We start from the raw sequence: 20,778 nt of genomic DNA, 5'->3' as shown, positions 1-20,778 counted from the left end.
TATCACTTTAAATTAATATTTAAAATTTATTTATACCGACAAGGTTTCAATTTTCTGTGATACACAATTGTAGAAGAACAAAAGAAATTTTTTAAATTGAAATTATATAAGATAATTCTATATCTTGTTAAAGGTCAAATCTCACGAACTGTAATATACTTAGAAAAATTATCCTGATAGGTCCGTTAAATATAGTCTTATTTTTATGTGACTGTAGGAACTTGTAATAAGTTGAAGTAATAAAACAAGATTAACAATAATTGATTCTTTTTAACAAGAATTTACTTCTCAAATTGATTTTTAACTAAATATGAATTAGTTATTTCACATAAATCACAGATTTAACAAATCATTAAATGTGAGCATTATATACCTCGAATAATAGCATTTATAACATCGCCGATAGAAACTATATAATACGATGCATTGAAAAATATTCAGTGATTGTTTCGGTGTAATTGATTCGAATTTCTGAGCATTATAAAGGTCAATAATAGAACTATATAAAGGATATATAATCGGTATGAAAAATGCATGAATGGAGATTCATAAATCACCCATATGAATACGAAAACTTAGAAAATGGACTATTTTTCAACAGAAACTTAATAGAAAAAAATTTCTACATCCTCTTTTTAAAAAGAATATGTGACATGTTTTATAAAATTAATGACTGGATTGAAAATGCTTGAAATGTCCAGCTGATTCACTATAAATTATTTTAAATTTGTTGAAACGAATCTATTTACAACAAAAAATAACTTGAATCTGTAGAGCTCTGAATTCTTAATTCACAACTTATATGTGTAACTCAAAAAATATATGGAAAGATTTAAATTTTGAAAGATGCAGTGCAGTGTTTAGTTTAAAGTTCATGACGTTGAATGTTTTTGTTTAAATAAAAATTTCTTATAAACACTATCTTAAGCCTTAACAATATCAAACTGTCGTCATCTCATTTTAATCATTTATTTCCTTTAAACAATCGAATGAAAATGAAATGTCAGCATTTTTTATGCATTCTGAAAAATGAAAGTTACTTTCTTCTTTCTGAAGTATAATAGTTTTAGATTAACTAAAATTCAGACATATGATTATTTCAGTTAATAATTCATCAAAATATGTCTATGTATATGCAATTGCTATACGGAATATATATAAAAAACCTAAAATTAAATTCGCTTAATATGGCAGCAAATCCCGATAGATGCGTTGATGTATTGTTAAAAGCTACCTTGTGCGCCTTACAATAACCACAAAGTATTTTCAGAAAATATATAAATTGATTACAAAAGCCATCAGTGTTATTTATTACTTAAGGAAAATAATTTGAGTAATTGTTTTTCAAAATTATCGCTTGTGATTCTTTAATTGAATTTCATACTCTTGCTTCTCGAAAAAAGGAAAGAAAAACGCTGTTTTTCATAGTTTAGATGCTTGCAAAGAAGCCAGGTAATGAAGGGGGAAAAAAAAGAGAGAGAATGGTCTGTTCCCAAAGAAGATAAATGACACTACTGCTCCGGAACAACGCGCCACCTAGCGGAAGTGTCAATATCTTCGAGAGACCGGTGGTTGCGGAGTGATCATTCGGTTTCTTTACGGAGTTTCGCATTCCACGCTTTCGGTAGCACGATCGTGGTTTCAGGAAAGAGAAACCGGGTTAACAAATAGCCTCATTCCATTTCACAAGTGATTTGAAGCCAGATATCTTTTAGAATTCGTTGAAAGAAACAAAAAGTGAGTGAAATGAAAGTGTGTGGAATTCTATTGCCGAATAATTGAACATAGGTGGGAGATTATGCTACTAATTAAAGAAGTAAATTGTGGCACCAGGAAGACCACCTGTTAAACGTTGGATGGAATAACGCATGGTACTATTGTCAACCCTCATTCATATTATTTATTAGATGGAGCTCTATCAAGAAGAAAAAATTATCACTTAGATCTAGAACTAACGTGCTTATTTTGTGAACTCGAAATTGCTTCTTAAAATTTATTAAAATGAGAAGCAGTTAATTTAAGATTATCAGTGCTCAAATGTGCAGTCATTTGCTTAGCAGTGTGTTAATATTCGTATACTATACTCAGTAAACGTCATAATATCAATGTATGTGCTCTTCTGAACATTTAGAACGTTAGTGAACTGGATCTCTGGTATTTTTATACAGCTGTCCCACAATGCTGTCTTTAAATATGCAGTGTGATACAAAACTATGGATGGTGTTATTGTTGGCTGCCAAATTGATGTGTTTATGCTGTAGCAGAGAAATGAGTAAGTGAAAGATTTTATCTTGATTTTTTTTTTCCTTATTCATGAATAAACTGTAAATGTTATATATAGTTACATTAATTGCAGTTTATTGTATTTACTTACAATATAGAAATAGTAAAATAGTAATTAGTAAAAATCAAATGTGCAAAATTCTAAAATGGAATCTTTACTAGATTTAAAAGTTCCATACGGTTTCAATTTTTTTTTTAAAAAAAACTTTGCTTTCAGTTTTCATGTAATATTTTTTACACTCATTAACTGCATTATTTTTTTAATTATCAACGGATATGCATTATTGAATTTAGCATAAAATGTAATTGTTATAGACGTTATACATATTTTCAATTGAAATTAAAATAGAAAAATATTTACATTTCTATTATCATTAAATTTTCTGTAAATTTTTGCAACATCTGCTCCAAGCATATAACTTAATATAGTTTACCCAATATGTATCTCTAAAATCTATGTTACTTAAACACTGTTATTTCATTTCTTTTAGTATAACAAACCGATAATGCACATTTTATTGATTTTCATGTTCATTGTGCCGTTTTTCTTGGAGTTTATATAGTTTATTATCCATTTCCTGTAAATGCATTTTTATTCTTCAAGATTTATTTTTTATTCGTGTATTTTTCACGTATATAATTGATAAATTAAGATTTTGTACATTAATCTGTTGCATCTAAAGTTTCATTAAATATAAAACCACCCTATCTCTAACAATGGCTTGATAACTGCAGTCAAACCTAACGTAAGTAAAACAAAGTCATATTTTTTTTAAGAATTTGCTTGTCAAACGTGAAGTCTTAATTTCTGCCTTTTGTTAGCAAGACTTTTCAATGCATACTTAAAAATATTTAAACGGAAGAATGTTTTCAAGAAGGCTTACCCTCTTCCATCTTATCGTGATGCATTGCATCACTGAATACGTCGCAATGTTAAGTCGTTTGATATTTCACGGTTTGAAGATGCTTCACAAGCAAAATGATTAATCATTTTCTACAACGTAATCTTCTACTTGCGTGCATAATGCGATTTTCAAGTGTGTAATGCAGTGCGGGAATAGCAAAGACACGCAATTTACCTTAAGAACTTCTTATGGAAAATATTCCTTGGCTTTGATTATAGCATTTCAAAGTTGATAAAGTCTTATCGTATTTCTTCCATTTAAATATAATTAAACTGAGGATTTCGTATTTTGTGATTTTAATAATATTTTAATGATTTGTTTTTACTATAATTCTTCGTTGCACTAAAATTCAAGATATTTATAAAAGTTCATACTTTTATTAAATCGATTTCTTGCCCTTATTGCTCGTATTAAAATTCAGTCTGAATTGTTAAAAGACAGAAAGATGCAGATTACAGAGTATTTTCAGTTACATTATTTTTCATCATTTTCGCTATTATATATATTGTGAAAGTTATGTTCAATATTTAATATTATTATGTGGGTATTTATTGAAGTATTATTGTATCCTACAATATCATTATATTTTATAGTACAATGATGTTAATGCTAAAATTAATAGTACAAACATTTTTAAGATTAACATAAAATACTCAGGATATTTATAAAATTGTTTGCCTCACTTAGATAGAAAATTAAAAAATAATAATAATGAAAAATTAAAAATGTTTCAAACTGCTTGAAAAAATATTCTCAATGAATACTTAACGAAAAGAAAATGTCGTGTACATGCAAAATGTTAGATTTATTTTTATATTTTAGCAGAAAAATTGTTTTACCGTGGAAAAACAATACTTTTAGGGGTTTCATACTTCGCTTTGTTCTGACGATCAATGAGAAGCTCCAGAGCATCTAATTAAACAGCAATGTTTTTCTTTTTCATTTTGAACTATTTATTTTTCTTGCATTTGTTATCTGAAGTATAAACGAATTAATAAAAAAAAATATTTTGTTGAAATAAGAAATCTTCCACGAAACAAAAAGCTAATACACTTTGGGTAAAAAGAATACTGCATTTGGCAAAATGATATATTACTGAAACTATAAAGAGAAAAGAATGCAATTTTTACTTTTGGCTTATATTTTAGATGAATTAAATTTGTTTAGAAGATATTAGAATTAGTTTTGGTATTACGCAAAATTTTCAAATTTTAATTTTTTTCAATTTGTATTTAAGTGATAATTAGATTAATGCATTTTATTAGCATAATAACATATTCTACGAGACAAATATTTTGAAATATTCAAGTAAAATATACTTATTGTATTTATGATTATATATTTATTCCTAATTTATACACAGACAGGAAATAATGTGAAAAATGTAATCAGAGAAAATTCTTTACCTAAAATATTTGCGATCTACATTTTTGTAATATATGAATTTATTCTTATTGAGGTTGATAATTTAGCATTATTCTGTCCAGCATAAAATTGTTTTCCATACAAACATTATCTACAAACAAATATTGTTACCCCAATTGAATTATGTTTAGTAGAATGTGGAAATTTCGAAGCCATATTTGTTTGGAGATTTAAATTAGGAAGTTCGAACCACATATTAAGTCAATATTTCCATTGACGATGAGAATATACACAATGGAATCATTATGTGCATTATTTTCTTATTGTGGTGAAGAATAGTAAGGTTCAAGTTTCCTCAATCAAAAATACACAAATTATCTCGTTGGGATTAGTTAATTTTAAATCTGTAAGAACAATTATTTATCAACAGGAGACATTGAGTTAACTAATAAATGCACAACACAGAGTAAATTAATGCATCTCATTAAGTTCAATTAATGGCTATTTTTATTAAAAATATATTTTATTAGATTCACTGTAGTATTTTCAACATAACTCTAGTATTCATATGGACGAAATGGGATGCATTAATAATATGGTAAAAGCTTGGTTTGAAATTTTAGCTATTTGTAAGTTGCTTTGAAATTAATTTTATAAAAGATTATTGTGACAGAATCTGAAACATTCGGGTCTTTAAATATCTAGTTATTTTATTACGATATGAAAAGCTTTATAATGCATGAATCGTATAACTTTAGAACTATAAATTTCATACTGAATAAAATTTGCTGCTGGAAATGTTACATGAGATATAATTTCCATAATTTTGCTTTCTATAAGTGCATTGATACGAGTCTTTTTTTGCCAAATATATCTTTATTTTTTGTAATTAATAAGTGCTGCTTTAATTTTGCTCATTGATAAGAATAAAAATATTGTAAAAATTATTCATTAAATGTTTTGAAAATAAATAAATTAATAAAAATAAAAATCATGTTTTTATGAAAAACACTATTGTACATCTGAAGATATTCAATACTAGTTACTGAATTAGAAAGAATATTTTAAAATATTATTTTGCATTCAAGTGTATAGCAAGTTCTTATTTGTGCAGTTTCCACATCCAAACGTGACTTGGAAGTGCAGACTATAATATTTATATTGCATATTTTATTGATATGAAATCCATTTGAAGATTTGAAAATGCAAAAGCTTCTGGAATTGAAGTTATAGAAATTTTTGCATTAGTTTAAATGCTGACTGTTACAATAACGATATTCATACTATAACAAGCAGATGAATCGTTACAACTGTTATTTTCCACAATCCATTTAAATTTTGAAAAATTTATCTTCTCACTAAAGGAAAATGTAAGAATATTAAATTTTTTTATTTGTTTTACATAATATGAATAATTTGAAATATCAATACTTCCTTAAATATACTAGAAGACATATAATTTTACAATATATATATATATATATATATATATATATTGAAATTGACAAATCATTATATTTAAAATTTTGAATTTTAAGCGTTTAAAGCAAATGTATCAGATTTGACGTACTTATTTAAATAAATACCGGATTTTTAATAATAAATATGAGTCATTAATAATTTTTAGGATTTTCCCTTTCAACTGTTTACAAGAAAGATTGATAATTTAATGGTCATTAAATTGAAAAGAATAGAGACGAAATATTTTATGACAATCACTCTCAATGAAAATTCTTGAAAATGCTTTAAGTTCCTAATTAAAACTTTCAGTTTTAATTGCAGCCAATATCAAGACTTCTAAGACATATCTCAACATGTGTAAAATCATTTCCGAAGGAAAATACAAAATTCTTTCATTATGCAGTTATACCCTAACAATTGAAAAGTAACTGCTGCAGAGATAATATACAATAAAAGAATATAATTTTGTAGCTTGATTTCTGTTTCAAAACAGAGCTATACACTGTAAATTTTAGTCAGTAAATATTTTTATTCAATTTGAGAAAATTTCAAGAAGAGGGTTATTAACGAAGAATTCATAGAAATACGTAAAAAAATGACGTCAAATAACAAAGGTTTTATGAAGTTGGAGATAATTTCCCCCCCATAAAAACAGCTTTTTTGAAGTGCAGACTCCTTCAAGATGTTTTAGTAACGATGATTACTTCAAATTATCTTTTTAATTTATTTTTTTCTGAGTTAACTCTTAAAGCCTTAAAGCAGTTCTTTTAAAGACGAAAGTGCTTCAGGCTGCATACTCAATAGACTAGCACTTTTTTTATTATATTTAAATACATTTATAATTCATATCCCTTTTCTCTTGTCTGTAGTCCTTTGTACGGCAGAAGCCTTCTTTTCGGAGTGTCCTTTTTTGTCCTGGAAACTACCTTTATACTCAAGATAAGTGTTGGAAAAAACCGATTTAGATTTGTGAAATTTTAAGATACACCGATAATTTAAATTTCGAACTTCATGTTTTTTACACTTCTGAAACAAAATAAAAAAATTTCCTTAAAGTTCGCAGAAAAGCACTTACTTGGTAAACATTAAAGGTATTTAACTCTCAACTATTATTTTGCATCTTTTAGATACTTGTCTTATTCAAAAGGAAATTTGCTTCATTTATGCCAGCTTGTTCAACCACTGTACTAATCAATATTGCTCTTTGAGAAAATTAAATTAAAAGTGATATGCGTCTAAGCGAGAAGCAATTAGCATCGTTTTTTGAGAGCAACTATAAAATAAAAAAGCGAGAAAGCAGTTAATTAATGACCGAATGTTGCCAAAGTAAAAAATAAAAGGGCAAAATTTAAGTTGCAAGAGAGAAGCGTAAATCTGATTCATATTAATTGATAAAATCTGAAAAATTCTATCGTATTATTAACATTATAAATTGTATTATAAAATCTGAATTATCTGAATTTATATCGTATTATTAGTAATTATCGTATTATAAAATCTGAAAAATTCTTATATCGAATTATCAAAAAAAAAAAAAAATGACAGTTTTCGTGTTAATATGTATAACAAATTTTTGTTTTTAGATAAATTCCCAATTTTTGATGAGATATTCTGGAATAAAGTAACATACGTAGAAAGAAAATTTATTTATATTATGAATTTTGCATCCTCAGGTTTCAAGAATCTAGAAAAAATAGCATTTATTAATATTGTTGCAAAATTCAATTCTGAAATTATTTCAAAAATCATTCTTTAGCAAGAAATTCAAATCACAGTTCGTTTAAAGAAACTTTAGGCAATGAATGTTTAGTTTCCTTTAAAACTGCTAAAAATGTAAAGATGCATTTTATTTTATTAAGGTGTCTCGAAAATGATACTTTTCGGCGTTAAATATCTGCCTGGAATTTTAGAGCACATTAAGGGCAGCTATGCCATTCTTCATTAATCAAAAGTCTGTAGTATCACGAAAAGCGGTGAAAAACAACAACCCTAATATGTTTTTGAAGCATTTGTTAATTACAGAATTTAATCTTTAGATTATCTTCTTTTCTACTTCCGATATAAATTCAGGATAATTAATACAGAATATTATCTGATGAAATATAAACATCTTGATAATAATCAGCTTTTGTTTGCAGATTACATGGCAATTTTGATCTCTGAAATGCAGATTACTCTAAAATAAGTGAAACAAAAAAAAATTATATTAATTTACTAATTAGTGTTCTTTGATCTCACTGAAAAATGTGTGTGTTTTTATTTCAAAAACTTGAATTCGCTTTAAACGCTTATGTTAAAACCTAATATGGCAATCAGTTTATATATAAAAACGGGATTTGAACTGAAGACTTATTCTCGTCGTAAGACATACGAAGAGAAAAGAAGTAATTTGAATTTCCAAACATTTTAAAAATTAATTATGCAGTTAATTGCCGCAAAGAAAACAGTGTAGTTTGAAAATAGAGAATAAAATTTTTTTCTATGAAAAAGGATGCACGATTCATAAGAAATGATGCTTAGATACTTCCTTCTTTCTTAATAATCGACTTTTTTAAAAATTCGATGAATGAAAATATTTTATCTTTTTTTATCTGTTATTTTCCTATTTATATGGAAATATAGTTTAAAAAAACTTTATTTCAAATTAAACTTGCATTGAATTTAAGATATGTTATTAAATCATTAAATTTCGAATCAATGCTTTGAAATTTATTAAACTGTTTTATTTTTATTGTGAAAAACGCTTTTTTTATTAAATTATTTTTCTGCTAAGAAATTAGTGATATATAATAATAAGCGATGGAAAACTTGTGTATTTTTTAAACAACTTCAGTAAATCTAATTGACGGAATCATCATATTACAATATGAATATTGAATACTTCTTCTTGGAAACATAATTAAAAAGATTGTAGTGCTTTACATCGATGCGATTATTTAGAATAAAAAGAAATTCCCTATTCATTAAATTTTATTTTCTGGCAAACAAATACTTTATTACTCTGAGACTTTTATGAATAATTAATTTAAGGAGCTTCCGACAGAATCCACATTTAATAAATTAATAGGCAGTAAAAATAAATAAATTCTATAAAAAACGACTTCATGTATTTAAACATAACATATCAATGGGAATAAAAAAATGTCTAAATAATTTCTTTGAATACCTGAAAAATATTTTCTATATATTTCTATTTTATTCTTCTAGACTCAAAGGAAACTCCTGATTTTCTTATTGATTCTTTACAAAGGATATCTTCACATTTATGAAAATTAAACAAACTATTTTCTACTTTAATCAGAATAATTCAAAATATTACTCTCTGCTTTGAAGGAATATGAAATTCTCGATATCCGATTCTTAATGCATAATGAAATTCTCTATTTCAAACGTCTTCATGTTAGAAAAATGGGGAAGTTCGAAGAAAAAATTGCAAACAGAATTTCCGTCTCTGTTAACTCATGATCAATGGAAAATTTTGAACCTAAAATAGTTTGTGTTGCTAAAAAAAATGAGATGCTAATTCTAGTAAATCAAACCAAGAAATTAAGTAGATATGTCTTACATTACTTATCAACAGTGATTACGTGATATATATTTTATTTCATAGTTATCACAGTAATGGTACAAAAGTTGACAAATTTTATTTTTTAGTTATTTATTTAGTTTTGATTATGTTTCAAATAATATATTAATAAAATAATAAAATGTTCCATATTATAGAGATTAAAAACAGATTTAAAGTTTCATGCAACTTCGAACTAAATAATACAATAAAACTAGCGCACATGATCTCACTGAAATTTTCTTCCATATTTCCTAATTATAGTACTTATGTATTATTGATAATGTGCCATTGGTGAAAAGTAATGTCGAAGAGCGTAATAGTACACAATCATTGTATATTACTTATTGGGAAGAAATGAATACACGAATACTGAAAATTGGAAATGTACTTTGGACGCTTTCTGTCTATCCATTAAAAAAATTCACACAGAGATACAAGTAATGTTGCAAGATCACAAACCGAATTTCATATATTTAATTTTATTTTTAAATTATCTCGTTTTCATATTTTTAAAAGTATAAATCGACAGGCGATCAATCCTTGGATAAATGTGGTTCAAAATTCGATTCGTTTTTATAATTTAAAAACTAAATCTGTGCGCTAAATTTCATTTTCCAATGTTGTCACATTTTCTAATTATATCGTTATTATCTTAGCAGACCAACAAACTGTCAGCCCCTTGACGAATTTGGTCCCAAATTCGTCTCATAAAATAAAATGCTTCATCTTTGTACCAAATTCTATCCATTTGGGGATTCACGTTTTGCAGTTATCGAAACAAACTCATATTAAGACAGTTAGACAAATTTATAAATTTGTTTTAAAGACCACATGCTAAATTTCATCTATCTACACCAAAGAGTTTTTAAGTTTTATTTTACCCACAAACTGTCAGAAATAATTCCAAAATTGTGTTTTTCGACTCAAGGTCTGAAATTTAGAGTTGCATGAAAATGTTGGGTTCGAACTTTTCATAATTAGAATATATTTTTGCATGTTTCGTATTTTAGAAAATAAAAATACAAGCATTCAAATGAAAAAAAGTTATTTTTAATTGTTTTATATTTTGATCATATCTAAATAGAAACAAATTGCAGTCTCTTTTTCTATTTTAAATACAATCTAAGATTAAATTATGATGCCTAACCAAAAAATAATAAAATAGATTATTTCATTCAATTTCGACAACAAATAAAAAATATATACTTTTAATAAAAACTGATGATAAAAAAACTTATTCAAGATTCAATTGCAATTCTCTGATTTCGAAAATATTCGTTTTAGAAAATATTAATAGAAAATCATTTATTAAAATTCTAAAATTTTTATGTATTTATATTTTTTGAGTAGTAAAATATATATCCTGCTAAGATTTAATCAAGTAATTTGCTAATATTTTTTTTTTTTTTTTTAATTTTGTACAAAACTGTTGTCAATGCAAAGATATTTTTAAAAGTAGATCTGTAGTAATTAAGCCAAAAAGTTAGTATATTCTATCCAGCACCATATTAATACATTCATAAAATTGATACGGATTTTAATTAATATTCTCTTGATTATTGCTGATATAAAAATAGAAAACGTCGAAAAATTATTTTTATCTCTATTCAGATTGACTCGCTGATTTTGATGATTCCTTCAGTTCAGTTCAGTTCAGTTTCAACTGAACCATGATTTTTATGAGTTAATATTAACAAACAAAATGAAAAATTTTGGTGAAACTGAAAGTTTTCGTTAGAAATGACAATTTCTATGTAACTTATAGTGAAACATTTTTGCCAGTGAAAAATGCAATTCTGATATATTTAGTCTTGATTTGTTCTTAGTCAAGAAATTGTAAAATTCGGTTTTTTAAACAAAGTTTTGGATTAGACATCTTGAACGCCATTCATATAAGTAATGTTTCACACTTTTAAATAGCTATATTTAGGTAAAGTGTTTTTATTTTAAATCAATACTTTCTGAAGATATTCTGTGTAACCTGTAATTAATATTTATAATAATAAATATTTTAATATTATATATATTAAAATTAGTAATATCTAGTGGAATTTCTTAAAACTGATAATTCTATTTCTTACAAATTCAGTAAACATTGTTCAGTTATGCTCACTTATTTTTAAAATTACCAAAATCCTAGTAAATTTCTTTTTAAAAAGTACTTAGGAGAAACATAGCTGAAAATTATAAATATATATATATATATATATATATATATATATATATATATATATATATATATATATATAATATCTAAATTTAACCAGCTATGTTCATTAATTATCTTCTAAATTAACTGAAAGTAATTCAAGCCGAAAATCAAATTAACCGTAACATTTATTTTACGTTGCATGTCATGTAGTAGTTTCGCATCAATGTGTATATTCTTCTCAGTCACGCGATGCATTGTAGGGCTTAAATCTACGTCGTATCCGAAAATTCAGCGTTTTAACTTATTAAAAGCAAAACTTTATTAAATTAGTACAAAAAAATCACTTTTGTTACACTTTTGAATGCTGATACTAAAGTATTATGTTGTTAATTTACTATATTTTTTTTTCTAATGCGAAAAAGAGTAATTCATATCTTACTTTATGCATTAAATTTTGCATAGAACTGAATGTTTTCTCCATTCTAAAACCCAGTTATAATCAAAAACATTTATTCAATCATTTTTTTTTCCTGGTGGCAAAATATTCGTCACGTTTCCTTTTTTTTTTCTTTTTATAATCAAAAGAATCGATCTTAATATTTAATTTTATTTATCCACGTTTCTGCATATTGATTTTGGTTTTACTCATCGGAAAAAAAAACTTTTAAACCATAAAATTGTTTTTTAAAATGTTGTGTAAAAGATTGATTTAATTTAGTGACCCATTCGTGAAAAATTCTTTTAAAAATTATTCTATACTACTCGATTTTTATGAATGTTTTATTATCTCATTTCCTGTAACATTAATTGTAAAAATATAAAACTATCAACCAATTGTCCATAAAACATAAGGGGTGGATTGCTTCTATAATAATACTTACGTGTCAAATTCTAAAAATAAATTGCAATTGGATTTTCTGTTTCATAAGCGAGAAAGCTATTCTATTTTCTATCTAGATTTTTTTTAAAGACTGAATGCATTAAATGTGAAAAATGTCAGCGATAAATCACAAATTTATATTTTGATAGCTTTAAAGCAAAGATATAATTCTTTGGAGAGTCTTGCACACTATGGAACATTAAGCGTTTTATATTGATTTATTTCTATTTTTTATGCATATAACAGCTTAAAAAAAACAACTTACGGTTGCCTGACAGAAAAGGAACATCATTTATAATAATACTTCATGAAATAAAAAAAAATCTTATCTTTATATATTTGGATTATAAAATAACTGTTCCGGTTTGAGTAAATTGTGCACATATCACTTTATATTGATATCTATAAACCGATTCGTATTGACGTAATTGGAATACTAAAAACCAAAAATTTTCAAAAAATTCTGAAATTCGTAACTTTTTTTAAATTCGAATAACATTTTTTGTTTATATCTTATATCATATATCCTCATCCCAAAGCTTTGTCTTTTAGATAATTCAATAGTTAGTTAATATTTGTCTTAAATATCTTTTATTAATAAGGATTAAGTTTATAATCATCCATGAAGTTGAAATTCTTTTTATTTCTTAACGTTTTAAAGGGTTAATGTTGGCATAGTTTGCTAAATGATGATAATCTCATTTTTATATAAGTATATGTGAAGAATGGAAATTGACAGTTTTAATTTTTTTAATATGTATTAAAAATCAATTTGGATTTTTTGTCAGTTTCTATGAAATCATATATAATATTAATGATTCAATGTTTCCTAAACATTATAGATGTGTAAAACCAAATCTTTTAAGTTTTTACATTGTAGGGTAAATAATAAGAAAAACAAATATTTAAAATCTAAAACTACGCATTTCTATTTTAATGAATTTAATTTTTGAGATTATTTTAGTATATTTCAATTTCGCATTTAATGTGGATATTGGATATTATGAAGACTTTTCTGCACTTGGGACGTTGCTATAGTAATAGATAAACTCATACGAATTTTCAAAAAATCACAAGTAAGTCATTTGTGATTGGAAAAATAGCATTCAGTTTCAGAGGTATCTACATTTGTTATTTGCAAATACAAGTATTTTCTTAACAATAAAGCCAGAACTATAAATTAAAAGTGAAGAAGCCTTTCAAGGAATAAAATTTTCTCAAATTCATGATTTCAAATATAACTTTTTAAATATTATATTAGTTTTCAAAATTTAAAATCATTATTATCTAGATATATATGAAAGAAAATTAAATATACTTAGTAAAAAAATACTAAAAATCCGAGCTTCCAATAATGTATATATGGTGAAAAATATTCTATTCTAATTCAATATAAGATAATTTACAAAATCAATAACTTATACGAATGTAATTTAATTTGCAATTGCAAAACATATTTCATAAATGTAAATTTGATTTTTTTTCCTTGTCATATCTGATTTATACATATTTATATCTTAAATAAGCATATTGAATCTTTTAACTTGGAGGTCTTTGTTATTTGGAGATATTCTAGAGAATTCTTTCCAAAATAAGTCGTATATTCATCAATCATAAAAGATCTCAATAGTTTCCACCAAGAACTTTGTTGCTTTAAACAAAATTCTAAAGCGAAAGCATTTTACGTTACAGGATCTCCCTAAAATATTTCTTACACTTTGTCAAATCTTAACAAAGCTTTCTAACAATTTTACAAACATTCGCAAATAATACCAAACCAGTCAAACAATCCAAATACAGTTCAAAATATTTATCCATTTTTTCTTGAAACCACTGCAAATTTAGCTGACACAGAAGGCAGACGTATTTCCTCTCATTACATGCAATCAATAACTTGACTAGAAATGGATTGTGTTGTGTTAGTGGACCTTCGTATGCGTTCTGTACTGCAGTTAAAGTCATTTAGACATTAAATTTACAAATGAGAAAGCAGTCGACAATGGTATATTGGTTTATCTGGTCATCGTTTTAACAGTTCACAATATCGACTTGCACTCCCCATGTTTCTTTGGACTGCTTTCAGCATGGGACAGACTTAAACGACGTCATCAATTATCATGTGACCATTCTATGTGGGTTGCCGTGTTTACTGCTTGTTTTTGTTTCTTTTCCGATGTAGTCTTAACGTGAATCCGATACTCTATCTCAAAACGATATGTGGCGATTCGCTTTTGAACAAAATCAGTAAATCTTTTATCGAATGACGTTTCTAGAATGAAAGTGCGAAGAAAAAAAAATAAAGAACGAATCATGCATTCTGCACAGATTTGTGAAATAAGTAAATAAAAACAAAAAGTGGGCTTGGGACAGAAAAGGGATTCGGCGAATTTTTTTTCTGATACTGTTATGCAATGAAGTGTCAATTTTCTAACAGATGGATGAGAACTGGAATGAAATGGCATAAATCATGGGAGGAAAAATGCTACGAGAGATTTCGATTTCAGGGTTTCTGAAGACGCTTTTGTCTGAGATGGGAGAACGAAAATAGACTGGGTGTTGATGGCATATTCGAACATTTGACTTCGAGTCATGTCATTCAAGTTGAACAAAATAGTGTGGGGATTGAATATTTTTTTGCTGCCAAAAATTGAGACGAATAACGTTTTGAGAGTGAGCAGAATGCTCTTGAAACTATTCCAAAAGCTCTTACTGGTGGAGTCCTTGGAGTATTTGTTGTGCGTCTTTAGCAGATGGTGATATATGAATAGCATTCACACATTTATCCGTTAAATCACAATATTTTTTTTAAAAAAAACCCGAATATGATATATTTGATTGATACTTGCAAATATTTTTTCATACAAGTCAAATTATTTTGAAAGTGGAAAAAGTTAGAAAGTTACATTGTAATCAGCTTTTTCTAGTGGATTTCTATTAATATCATCATTGCCAAGTAATACTTATTGCAAGAATTTGGATTATTTTATCTATCCTTTTTAAAGGAATGAAATTCTTCTTTCTACAGGGAAGACATAAAAATTAAGTAATTACTTACTTAGAGCGAGGCGAAATGTCATAGCATTAACTATTTTTTAAAAAATTTTTATACATAAATTTGCAACATACAATTAATTATCCTATATGAGCACTATAGCAAAATAGTGTCCAACAAATTGTTCATTAATTTCCATCAAACATACCCTCACCATTTAAATATATTAACGAATCTTTGGTCAAGAAAATGTGCTATACTAAGTGCACCAAAAAATATGAAATATTCGTTGTTTGTGATGCGAAATAACTCTGTCATCTGCATATATTAAATTAAATTAATGTCTTAAAAATTTTAAAATACGTGTTGGAAAAATAAAAATTATCGCGTGTAATGTCTGATATATAAATTTGTTCATTACTACAAATTGAATGTTATAAAAATACAAATTAAATTTTGAATACTAAATATAAACGTTTAACTTGCACATACTTTTGTATGATTTTAAATTAGAAAATTAATTTTAAATGATTGCTGTATGTAACTATTTTTAACAATGGTTTTTATAATTTGACGGTTATTGATAACCAGCATTTAAGAAAAGTTGTATTTAGTTGAAGAGCTTACTAAGCTGTGCTTTCAAAATGGTGTCTTTATTCTTATGTATATAATTCATAAGTGAGCTCCATCTCTAGAATGCACAAGCTCAAATAATAACTTAGCTTCAAAACAATAATTAATAATAATTAACAATCAGAATTATAAAAATAATCCTCAAAATAATAATCCTCGGTAATAATTGATCCTTATCTTAAGAGAAACGCGACAAGTATGATCGATGCTTCAATATAAATGTATATCAATGGAATTGATCAATGGAAATCTATGCTAATTCAATGGAAATGTATGTTTAAAAGTTGCATATTGGTAAAAGCTCTGCAATTTGACTTAGTCACCATGATAACATGGACCTAACCAATTATATAACGCTAGTTAAGAAAACTATTTTTCAATACATTCTCTTTTAAATGAGATTGCTAAAATTACTTAATTACGTATGACCTAATTATGATGGTTTATGTAGGTTTCTTTCCTTTGTTGTAGAAACTGACATCTTAATAAAAGCGAAAGATAAATTTGCAATAAAATTATGTTGATAATTTTTTGAAGAATTAAATTTTGTGGTAATTTCGTTTTGCTGAATTCATACATAAATTTAATTGCTGCTACTCATTTACTTAACCTCCTTAGTTATAAATTTAATGAAATGTTTCAAATTCCCTTGCTGCATAAATTATATTGTCTCGGAAACTTTTATCAGCGAAATTCATTTGAGAGTATACAGCAGATCCAGGCCAAAAGATCCTTATTTGAATGTAAAATGTTCCATACCCATTTACCATAAATCACACGAATAAACCATGTCACGGTGTTTAATATCTTATGATATATATCAGTTATGCATATTTATCAGCAATCGCATGCATAACCAATCCATAATCTCATGCGCCAAGAAATATGGTGCGGCAGTTATCTAGTGAAGACAGTTGTCAGGAAAGATTAAATAATTTAAAATTCATGAGAAACGCAATTGTTACAGAAGGGAGACATTTCGGACGGGTTCGATATGTTTTCAATAATTGAGTCTCATTCGTCGATTTAAATTGTCTCTAGTCGTTAGTACGAAAATTGTACAAACTCAGACATTGGAGCAAGCGGTTTACTCAGTCGGACACGAGAGTCCAGCTGCTGTCTAATCGGATAGTTTGGACATAACGCCAAATCGTAGCTATGAATCATTATAATTTCCACAGATTAAAGTGTTGTTTCGATGACTAGATAAGTCATCTAGTCCTCGTTATTTTAGCAGGAGACGTAGTGCAACATGTTGAGAAGATTTCAGTTTGTTAATGCGTTAACTGAAGCGTCAAAAGCTAACATGACGAAATATGAAATGAAATAAAATCAAATTGTAATCAAAATACTTTTATTAATTTTATTATTCATACGAGAGAAGGGAAATAAATATCGATTACTGTTGAGTATTTAATATGCCAAAGTAATAGCAAAAAATATATAGATTTGTATAAAAATACAATATTTTGTTTCAGATGGAACATCAATATATGAATAATATTTTAATAGTCCTATAAATAGTTAAAATGTTTCGTTAATTCATAATTTAAATAAACTTGACAAGATTATAATATCACATTTTTAATTTGGCAATAAAGCACTTTCTCAATAATTGATTAAAGCAACATATAGATTAAAGCAACATATATTCATGCTTTAATATTTTTTTTTTCATCTCCTGTAGTTTTAATCGCTTATTGCTAATTAAATTCTTTTGTGTATAATGTGAAGTTTCTCAACATTGATAACATATTTCAAGAATATAAATACAATACAGTGGAATTCTTAATGTTTCTCTAAAAAAGTTGTAGTTATTATCCTCTCATTTTTTTCGCATTAGTTGATCATTTTTATAATCGAAATCAAAAAATAAATGATTTAAGAATTATTTTCAATTATCAAATGATCCGGGCGGATATCAATTAAAATTCAAAATCCAAAATTCCCTCGTAGCTTAAGATTAGTAACTGTTGATTTGATATATCGCGATTGTTTTGTTTATTCTCATATTATATCCAAATTGATACATTGCCAAACCTTAATTATATTAAAAACGTTACAAGTTGATTTAAGTATCATTACTTTATATTTATGTATCATTAATTTTATTGCTATCATGGTTTGTTATGATGTTTATGAATTATAATTTTAATTTTCTGCAGTTTTTCTCCTCAAAAAAATATAATTCGTTTAATTGTAAATGTTTATTGCGCGCATCCGAAATAAACCTTATAAAGTATATATATATATATATATATATATATATATATATATATATATATATATATATATATATATATAATATAATATAGGGAAAGTATCAGTTCCGAAATCTATCAACGAAATTATGCTGAGAATGCTGAGAAATTTTAAATTTAGTTAAGAAGATTTACAAACATTTTTGATCTTTTGAGAAATTTTTTCACTTAAAGTTTATTTTAATTCAACATTTAAACATGAATGTAATCATTTTCTATAACTGAAAGCCTTAAATTAAACAAATAATTTGTCATTGTCGTGAGAAAACTAATTTCAAAGATTTTAACTTGGGAATGATTTTATTTTGTGAATAAAAGAATTCTCAGGTGTCAGAAAAATTTAATAGATTTTTATCTTTTTATCTTATTTAAATTGGTATTTGAACATGATTGGCTCATGAATAAATGAACTTCCTATCATTTTTGGCTAAACCAATACTTTCTTTCAACACTGATATTGATATAAAAATATCAGTGTTGCTATAATAAGAAACAATCAAGTAATTAAAAATACATTCATTCTTTCACGTATATTTCATGACAAGTATTTTTTCACCATTCGGAAGAGGAAGGCTTCATTGTATGTCATTAATGGGACAGGATATCGCTTATTCATTAAATCTAAAGGGCTTGTTTTATTTTCTTTTGTTTCATATGTTCTTGCTTTAATAAACGACATATGATCAATGTCGAATATTTCTGGCCTTTCTTGTGAAATTTGAGCTTTTACTAGAGAGAAAATATAATTTCGAATTTGTGAAAGGGAAATTGATAGCAGGAAGTCACTTCCAAGCCGGATATTAATGGATTTCCTTTAATTAACACAAATTTTATATAGATTGAATTGAATATTAATTCAATGAATATAATCCCCTCGCTCTTGAATAATTGTTTCAACAAGGACAATTGTGGTACATATGAAACTCTTTCTCGTATGTATGCTTCACATTAATTACTTGCCTATTTCCCTCCATTGTGAAACCGTTTATTAGAGATATTAAACTAAACTCTTACCAATCGAAAATTAAATTTGCTCCCTAAAAATTATAGGATGCTTAAATGTTGGATTTTTGTTTCAAGTGAAACATTTTCAAGTCATCAAAGTTCTTTAGATTTTAAGTAACAATAGGAGAAAGATATCAATTAAATCATTGATATATTTTTTTAATCCTATTTATACAAGAATTCGACGTTTTGCCAAAAATTCAAGCACAATGTTTTGATTCTTCATTCAAATTAATTAAATAGAAATTTACTTCAATCCTGCTAATATTCATTCTAAAGAAAATGAAGATAAGATTTTTAAAGGCTTAACTTTTCTTTATTTTAATAAAAAAGAATAAAATGTCACACTTAACAAATAGAGTACTGGGATAAGTAGGTTATAAATTTTCCAATCTAATGCCGAATCTGAAAGACGAGAAGCTGTTTAAAAGTAATAATTTTTAATAGTACATCATTATAACAATAATTATAATTCCCATGATTACTAAAAATGGCTAATAATTATACAATTCAATTACTAAAGGAATAAATAAATCCTTTCTCCCACGCATATTTGAAACTTCTAAAGTGTTAATTGAGTTCAAAATTATTTAACTTTTCAGAGATCATATAAATAAATATGCAAAACTATACTTGTATATTTCATTTTAAAATCGATACGTCAGCATTTTATCTTTTAAAATTCTACGTCCCTCAATATGCATAATACACTTTCACTTACGATTAAAAATGTAAATGTGTGAATTCTAAAGTTCAAATCATTTAAACAGCAGCTTCATTGATTAATCTTCCCCAAATAAGTATAAAACAAGGCAGCAGTAAAACGCTAATTGACGATACTAAATGCTAAGTCTACATCACAGAACTAGCTTCTATTTCTGCTCTTCATAAGGGACCTCGTTTACGCATTATGTTAACGATCTTTTCAAATTACTGTTAATTAGAAGACGAGATGATATTCCCATGGGTTTGCTGCACAGTACGTGTTTGGAGAGCTAACTGCAACCGAAGGAAACACCACACCTTTCCTTCATTTTCAGTCAGAAATTATGCAATAACTCACCAGGCGAATTAACTCCTTTGATAGTTATTAGGATTACTTTTGATATGCTTTTGCTTCTTTAGCAGTGTTCATTTATTTCTCTGTGCAAACAGAAATTTAATAAAACGTATCGCTTTTAAAGCATACGAGGTTTAAAATGTTTTTTTATGTTTAAAATTTCTTTTTAGTGTTGCTTAAGTGCATAGAAATTTTTCATGGTTTCTAAATTCT

General features: G+C 26.3%; 1 protein-coding gene across 2 annotated transcripts in view; it reads left to right on the top strand.

The window, feature by feature from the left end:
* Positions 1 to 1,606: 1,606 nt before the first annotated feature.
* Positions 1,607 to 20,778, top strand: part of LOC129969435 (nephrin-like) — a 344,289-nt gene continuing 325,117 nt past the window's right edge. For both annotated transcript variants that reach the window (XM_056084015.1, XM_056084007.1), the window contains exon 1: positions 1,607 to 2,272. In XM_056084015.1, the coding sequence (XP_055939990.1) occupies positions 2,179 to 2,272 (94 nt within the window). In that variant the 5' untranslated portion in view covers positions 1,607 to 2,178. The remainder of the gene's footprint in view (positions 2,273 to 20,778) is intronic.

The sequence above is a fragment of the Argiope bruennichi genome, chromosome 1 (genome assembly GCF_947563725.1).
Source record: "Argiope bruennichi chromosome 1, qqArgBrue1.1, whole genome shotgun sequence".
NCBI classification, from domain to species: Eukaryota; Metazoa; Arthropoda; class Arachnida; order Araneae; family Araneidae; genus Argiope; species Argiope bruennichi.
The sequence above is the reverse complement of the archived record's forward strand: the minus strand, read 5'-3'. Positions and strand labels throughout refer to the sequence as shown.